General features: G+C 32.0%; 3 protein-coding genes across 3 annotated transcripts in view; all 3 read right to left on the reverse strand.

The window, feature by feature from the left end:
- Positions 1–1,808, reverse strand: part of LOC107659685 (dual specificity protein phosphatase 13) — a 4,346-nt gene extending 2,538 nt beyond the window's left edge. The window contains exons 1-2 of the mRNA XM_016448697.1: positions 1,547–1,808; positions 423–550 (exon numbers count right to left, since the gene is read on the reverse strand). Coding sequence (XP_016304183.1) covers positions 423–535 — 113 coding nt within the window. The 5' untranslated portion in view covers positions 536–550; positions 1,547–1,808. The remainder of the gene's footprint in view (positions 1–422; positions 551–1,546) is intronic.
- Positions 1,809–3,176: 1,368 nt separating this feature from the next.
- On the reverse strand, positions 3,177–4,294 carry LOC107659641 (dual specificity protein phosphatase 13-like). The gene is made up of 2 exons (XM_016448653.1): positions 4,170–4,294; positions 3,177–3,435 (listed from the first exon to the last, which is right to left on the reverse strand). The coding sequence occupies exons 1-2, from the start codon at positions 4,292–4,294 to the stop codon at positions 3,177–3,179; spliced, it is 384 nt and encodes a 127-aa protein (XP_016304139.1).
- A 1,332-nt stretch (positions 4,295–5,626) lies between these two features.
- LOC107659665 (dual specificity protein phosphatase 13) overlaps positions 5,627–7,849 on the reverse strand; it is a 2,640-nt gene continuing 417 nt past the window's right edge. Inside the window, exons 2-3 of the mRNA XM_016448676.1 lie at positions 6,808–7,025; positions 5,627–6,137 (exon numbers count right to left, since the gene is read on the reverse strand). Coding sequence (XP_016304162.1) covers positions 5,953–6,137; positions 6,808–7,025 — 403 coding nt within the window. The 3' untranslated portion in view covers positions 5,627–5,952. The remainder of the gene's footprint in view (positions 6,138–6,807; positions 7,026–7,849) is intronic.

Raw genomic sequence — 7,849 nt, forward strand, 5'->3', positions numbered from 1 at the left:
GTTGGGTTGTTTTGACCCAGCGGTTGGGTTGTTTTGACCCAGCTATTGGGTTGTTTTGACCAAGCTATTGGGTTGTTTAGACCCAGCTATTGGGTTGTTCTGAACCCAACCGCTGGGTCAAAACAACCCAATAGCTGGGTTTGTCCCTTTTTAACCCAGCGCTGGGTTATATTTAACCCAGCATTTTTTAGAGTGTGGTATCTTCTTAAACTAAGGAACGAATATTAATAATTTTCATAGTAGTACACTGAAAAAGAAAATGGATGTAGAAACCGTTTTTACTCAGAAATTGCTAGTAAATTTCACAAATATTGCAAAGAATTTAAATATGAAAATTTGAAGTAGAAAGACTGAAATAGTATTTTCTTGTAACAGTGTTCTACAGTGTAGAAAATGTGTTCAGAAAAAGAAAAGCATCTTACATGTCTCCGATGTATATTCCAGGCCTGACCTCGTCCAGATGGCCGCTGGTTCCAGCTTTGACCCACAGGAGTCTCTGGAGCTCAGAGGCTGGAGGAGTCTCGTAGCGGGGCATGTCGGCCCACCGCCGCTGCTCAACGAGAGACCAAACCAACACCAGGAGGTCAAAGTGAAAATGTCATTTATGATGGCACACAGCAGGCACTTTTGGTTCTCTTGTATCTTGTCAACAGTCGCAAGAAGCTTGAATATATGCAAGCACAAGCATATGAAATGTATTGTATTGTAAGACAGAAGAATAGACGTTAATGCTGCTTTATTATGCTATTTTTGTCTGTTTCAGAGTTCAGTAGCCCACTGTACACCTTGAATTTATGAAAAACACCAGCTCAGACTTTCTGCAAAACTCGTCTTATTTTATGTGCCATGGAAAAAAAAATCCACATGGTCTCATAAACAACACAAAGGTATGTTTTCATTTTTGTTTTAATAATTAATTAAGCTGAAGGTATGAATTATTAAAAATGCAAAATAATGGAAAAAATAAAATACAAAAAAAAAAAATTTTTTTTATTTCAGCTAGTTGCCAAAATAACTACAACTAAAATTGAAATAACAATTAATAAAATTTATGTAGACATATTTATAAAAAACTTTAAAAACTAATTAAAAATATTAAGAAAAACTACAATAGTGTCTTAATGATACTAAAATAACACTTTGCAAAACAAAGTATTACCAATGGATTAGATTAATTCTATGTGTTGTGGTATTATTTGGTTTGCCACACCTTAATAATAAAAAATCTAATAAAATGATACAAACAACTTTAACATCAAACATTTGGTTTAAAATATTAAACTTATTTTCAAGTTGACGCCTTCATGTAAGCTAATAGTGAATCCATCAATGAGCAATGACTAACTTTATCTCTTTATGAATATCCTGTTCATTTTCTTGTCGTTAAAGTACCATTATTAAGTCTCAGTCGAGCATGCATGTGATCAAATAACAGTTTTACACATTGCAATTCAAATATTATTCAGTAAACCTCAATATAACCAATACATATAATTAATCTATCTGAATAAATCTAAAATATATTTTCAAGCACAAACAGACTCACGGTGTGTTGAGGAACAGCTCGTCAGTGTGTGTGCATGCGTGTGTGTATGACGTGTTGTTCACGCTGATGACTTTATCTATTTATATTTATAATCTGATTCATGCGGCTCTAAACACTCTTTCTTCAGGATCCTGATCAGGAAGCACCACAGAAGAAACCATATAAGATCATCTGGTGAGAAGATCCTCAGTAATATCACACTGATTATAACCCAATCCAGACAGAGAGACGATTCTGCTCATTTCCACACGCTGCAGTCGCCCTCGTCTGTGTCCGAGTAACAGAGTCTCAAATTAGACAAGCTCATTCCCACAGCGGCAAGATAAAAATACATCAGCTCTCAAAGTCAACACTTCACCCTCAACACAAGGGACTTCATTTGCTTTGCTAAATATATAAATAGTTTATTTAATTATGTATATACAGTATATGTATATATACAGTATACACACACACACACACACACAGTGTATATATATATATATATATATATATATATATATATATATATATATATATATATATATATATATATATATATATATATATATATATATATATGGTCAATAAGATTTTTATTGTTTTTTAAAGTCTCTTCTGCTCACCAAGGCTGCATTTATTTGATAAAAAATATAGTAAAATTGTGAAATATTATTATAATTTAAAATAGCTGTTTTCTATGTGAATGCCTGTTAAAATGTAATTTATTTCTGTGATGCGCAGCTGTATTTTCAGCATCATTACTCCAGTCTTCAGTGTCACATGATCTTCAGAAATCATTCTAATATGCTGATTTGCTGCTCAAGAAACATTTCTGATTATTATCAATGTTGAAAACAGTTGTGCTGCACAATATTTTTGTGGAAACTGAGATACATTTGATTTTTCAGGATTCACAGACTAATAGAAAGTTCAAAAGAACAGCATTTATTTGAAATAGAAATCTATTGTAACATTATAAATGTCTTTACTGTCACTTTTCATTAATTTAATGCATCTTTGATGAACAGATAGATTTTTAATGATTTTTTCCATTTTTAATGGAAGTGTGTGTGCACATGTAAAGTGCACATTTTCTTGAATGAATATGTCTTGATATTTTTACTAGAATCAAGACAAAAAATACTTAATAAAATAGTATTTGCAAAATAAATTTAAAAAATTGCAAAATGTATTGCAAGTGAAACTGGACATTCAACGCTGACAAACTGTAGGACAAGACTTGATTTTCTGCTGTTACACATTTTTTGACCTGAATGTAGAAACTGAAGGATTATTTCACTCTCCAGAGCATCTCCATGTATCCAAAAATAAATAAAAAAATATAAATAAATAAATATTTTTATATATATTTATTTGATATGATAGTCGAATTTATGAAGATTTTTGACAGGCTGCATCAGCTACAGATTCAGCCTAAATGCCTAAATCACCATTTGGCTACTGGTTATCACATATAACCTACATGACGTCACCCGACAATAAAAGTCTTCACAGAAGCGGTGCAATTACATTTTTATGGAAGATTATGAAGACTTTTTATTTTGAATAACATGCACTGATTAATCACACACAGTAGGTCCAGGAGCATGTTTAGAAAGTAATTCGGGTCAAGACTGTAGTGCACAAGCTATTTTTCTTCTGAGAGTGAATTCTTCAGCCATTTCTTACCGTCAGGAGTGTTGAGAGCTTTGTGAATGAATTCTGCTGCCGGTTTGAAGTAAACGTCCAAATCGAAGTGTGTGGAGTCGTCAGCGGGGATCCCGCAGTACACAAAACTAGTGCCGTAGTAGTTCTGGTCCCCGATGCTTCCTCTCTTGGTGTGAGCGGCGTTCAGAATGTGAGTGATGCCAAGTTTCTGCAGGCCGCTTCGGTTCTGTGCTATTCCTCTGACGGGAAAAATAATATAGAAGATGGTTAGAAATGACCTCTATGGTCACATATCAATATCAAAATGGGCCTGGTTTACTTTCTTACTTTTAAGAGTTCAACCAAATTTCACCTCTGTTCCAGTCAAAGAGTTATTTTAGTATCATTGATAGATCATAAATAACATTTAATTTTAGTTTATTCTTTTTTGTATTAATCATTTGTTTTGTTTTTTTAGTACATTTTAGTTTTTGTATTTTTTATGATCATTTTTTAAATATGTCTATATAGTTTTTATTAGTTTTACTTTTATTTAGTTTTGTTTTTTAAGTACTTCAAGTTAAACTACATGAAAATGAGAAATACTGCCTAGGCAACTTGCTGAAATAAAATAATTATTCATAATCATATTTTTTATATATAAAAAAGTACATTAAAAACAAAATAAAAAAATATATAATGATATTTCAAGCTTTTTTCAAGTAATACATTTTGTTTATGGTTTTAGTTTTATTTAACTGTAATAACCCTTTTTCTAGTATAACTTTCACCATCCAATCAATTTCTGATGGATAAAATGTCCTAAAATATTGTCCCAAAAGAATAAAATGACGGATAAAAGTCCTGCCTTATTTTATCTCAGAAATGCATCAGTTTATGGAAGTCAAATGTGTTGTGAACGTATAGTTTAGAGTTGTCTGTTGATCTCAATATGTAGATCAGTGTTGTGAAGTCTCGAGCAGCTCGTACTCACACGTTCCCGATGTAGAGGTTTGGCCAGACCTCATCGATTTGGTGCAAGTTTAACTTACACGAGTCCAAAACTTTCTCCAGGTCCTTGACTGACAGATACTCTTTCCTGCTATATTTACAGGCCATCGCTTCTTTCCTGAATTACCCACCAAATAGATGAAGAGAGCGTGTTTATAATGATCCCACACAACAGCTGTTACCCAGTTTAGTGCTTCAGTGAGCAGATAGTCTTACTCACGGAGACACACTCACACGCTCCACAAATCCACTGCAAACAGACAGATCTGATCTGGATACCCTCCTTCATAGTTTATAATGAGAACATCTGTCAAACTCCAAAAAGGCATACAAAATTGAAGTCACTATTCACTGATAATCTTCGGAAATCTTTTTCACTTTTTCATTCAGATTCAGAAACTGATGCATTGTAAATCATGCAGCTCTGCTTTTTGTAGATTATCAGACATTATAAACTCTATGCATACAGAAATTAAGATATTAAAAAAATATCCTGTTGTTTTTCACAGATAAAATAACAGCACATAGGTGTGGAACGACGTGAGGGTGAGTAAATTTTGAAATATAAGAAATATTATTCTAAACATTTTGGTAATGCCAGTAAAAAAATGAATGAATAATTATCTGTGAGCAAATATAACAAAACATCCAAATGTACAAAACTAAAAAAAAAAATATATGAAGAAAAATTACTTGTAACGATATGAGGGTGAGTAAATAATGACAGAATTTTCTTTTTTTGGGCGAATTATTATTGAGTGATTTTTTTTTAAATATTAGAAATATTATTCTAAAATGTTGGTAATGCCAGATTTAAAAACGGAGTGTATGAACAAACAAAAAACAAACAAATAAATAAATGCATAAATAAATAAAAATGAGCGAACAAATAAATAAATAAATATCTGTGGGTAAATATAACAAAACAGCCAAACATAAATTTCATTTACACAGTTTTGTAACGACATAAGGTAAATATGACGGAGTAAATAATGACCAAATTTTCTTTAATGGATGAATTATTGAGTGAAATTACGAAATATTATTATAAACATTTGGTCATGCCAGTGAAAAAAAAAAAAATATATATATATATATATATAATTTATTTATTTATTTATCTATATAAACTTTTTATCTACAGAACTTTTATTATTATTATTTTTTGATTATAGTGACATTTTGAAATATTCTAAAGAGTTTGATTAAAGCCACGATAAATAAATTAATTAATAAATAAACAAATCAATCAATCTGGCTGTGGGCAAATATAACAAAACACCCAACTAAATAAAAAAGAAAAAAATGCTTTAATGATAATAACAAAAAAATATATATGATAATAATAATAATAATAATAATGGAGACTTTTACTTTTTTACTTTTAAATATATAATAAATCTTAAGTAATTAATTACATTTGACTACTAATCTTGCACTCTTAAAAACAAAGGTTCTTTATTGGTGTTGATGGTGCCATAAAGAACCTTTCACATCCATGGAACATTTCAATTGAACAAAAGGTTCTTTATAGTGGAAAAATGTTCTTTAGGTTCTATTCACACTAACAACGGTTGTATTAAGAACTGCTCGCTGAAAGGTTCTTTGGGGACCCCAAAATGCATCTTCTACGGCATTTCTGCGATAACCCTTTTAGGAACCTTTATTTTTAAGAGTGTAACATGTACTTTAGTCCTCTTCTGAAGACAGTCTGACACCGGCTGGTGCTGCTGGAATGTTGTTGGTGTTTATATGCAGCATTCAGATCAGCGTAGAGTCGCATCTAGAGCCCGCAGCTGTTTGAGAAAGCCTCGGTTTGGGAAGATCCAGCGGTGCTGTTTGACCGCTTTAATAGCCTCCAGCAGAGAAAGATGCTGGTGTATCATGAGATAAGCCAGAACCAGAGACGCCGAGCGACTCACACCGACCGCGCAGTGAACCAGAACACGCTCTGCAGACAACAACAGAAGGACATGTTATATCTCTATAGCCCTCAAACATGAAATCTGACCATCTCGGCTTGGATTTGAGGATTCAAGCTTGTCGAACAGAATAATATTTATAGTTTGCAGGCCTACATTTTCAACTTAGATTTTTCAATTTCTTTTCAAGAATCGGCTAAAAACACATCTCTTCCGTCTTTATTTAACTCTAGCACTCTCTATTCTAATTCTATTCTTAAAAAAAAAAATAACACTAGCTTCTCTAATATTTTTGTATTCTATCTATTTGTTTTCTTTTTAGTTATTATTCAATTAACAAAAGCAAAAAAGGCCTCTAACACTATCTTGCTCTATTCTGTTTCTATTCTGTCTGTTTGCTTTTTATTTATTTAAAGTTAACTGAGACTTGTTATAGCACTTGCATATCACTGCTCTTTTATTGATTTTGATTGCTCATTTGTAAGTCGCAGTCAAAGGTTCTTTAAAGAACCATCTCTTTCTTACCTTTGTATAATCTGTAGAACCTTCTTTCGCCACAAAGAAGCTTTTGTAAGACAGAAAGGTTCTTCAGATGTTAAAGGTTCTTTCTGGAACCATTTAGACAAAAAAAGGTTCTTCTATGGCATTGTGAAGCACCTTTATTTTTAATTGTGTAAACCCAAGCTGAGACAGTTTTACCTCCTGGAGAACTGAGAACCTCCTTTATATAATCAGCGCAGGGGTGAAAATAAACCGACAAGTTAAACGATGGTGAATCGTCAGCGGGGACGCCGTAATACTCGACTGTTGAGCCGTAAAACTGGTGGCTGCCCTGGCAGTGCATCTTCCCGTGAGCGGCGTTCAGGACACGAGTGATGCCCAGCTTCCACACACTGAAGCGATCGTTGGCCACAGACCTGCAGATCAGTAATATACAGCTGTTAAAGCATCAGACGGGCCCCAGAGCATGCAGATTTTTTATGATCCCCATAAAATCAAACTCATCTAGAAAATAAGTATCTGACAAAATGCTGCTGAGAGGTTAATGTGGTGTACGATTATGAAAAAGGAGAAAATTATTCTTCTACATTCAGCTTTATATTGTTTGGCATTGTACACAGACAGCATTTCTGGGCACGTTATGTGGATTTGAAAAGTGCAAAACTGCACAAAATGCTGTCCAAAAATGCTGTCTAGATAGGTAGGCACATTATGTTTGAAACACAGCTTACAATTCAACAGTTATATTAGTTTTATTGATACACACACACACACACATATACTGTTACTTGATGTACTAAAATAACTAATATAAAATAAAATATAAAAATAAAAATATAATATAAAATTAAAAACTGTTAAAACATTCATTAACTATATAATAATAAAATATAATAAAATAAAATACACACACAGTGTATATTACTTTATATATACACACATATATACATAATAAATATACACAGTCAAACAGTACACATATATTATGTAAACAAAAATGTTTCTTTTGTATGCGATTAATCACGATTAATCATTTGACATCACTAATATTTTTTCCATTTTCATTTTGATTTGAATTAGTTTTAGTAATTGTGTTGTGCTTTTGTCATTTTATTAGTTATGGCTTTTTAAAATGTCTATATAGTTCTTTTTATTTAAACATAAAAAAATTAAAACTACTAAAAATGACAAACACAACAAAATGATTAAAAATGTAAAATTAAATTGCAATATAAAAAAT

Source organism: Sinocyclocheilus anshuiensis, unplaced genomic scaffold, assembly GCF_001515605.1.
Source record: "Sinocyclocheilus anshuiensis isolate Anshui unplaced genomic scaffold, SAMN03320099.WGS_v1.1 scaffold75, whole genome shotgun sequence".
In the NCBI taxonomy this organism is placed as follows: domain Eukaryota; kingdom Metazoa; phylum Chordata; class Actinopteri; order Cypriniformes; family Cyprinidae; genus Sinocyclocheilus; species Sinocyclocheilus anshuiensis.

Coding starts and splice junctions, on each gene's coding strand:
- LOC107659641 (XM_016448653.1), bottom strand. CDS start 4,294: ATGGCCTGTAAATATAGCAGGAAAGAGTATCTGTCAGTCAAGGACCTG. Junction 3,436..4,169: donor AACCTCTACATCGGGAACGT/GTGAGTACGAGC, acceptor TTTTCCCGTCAG/AGGAATAGCACAGAACCGAA.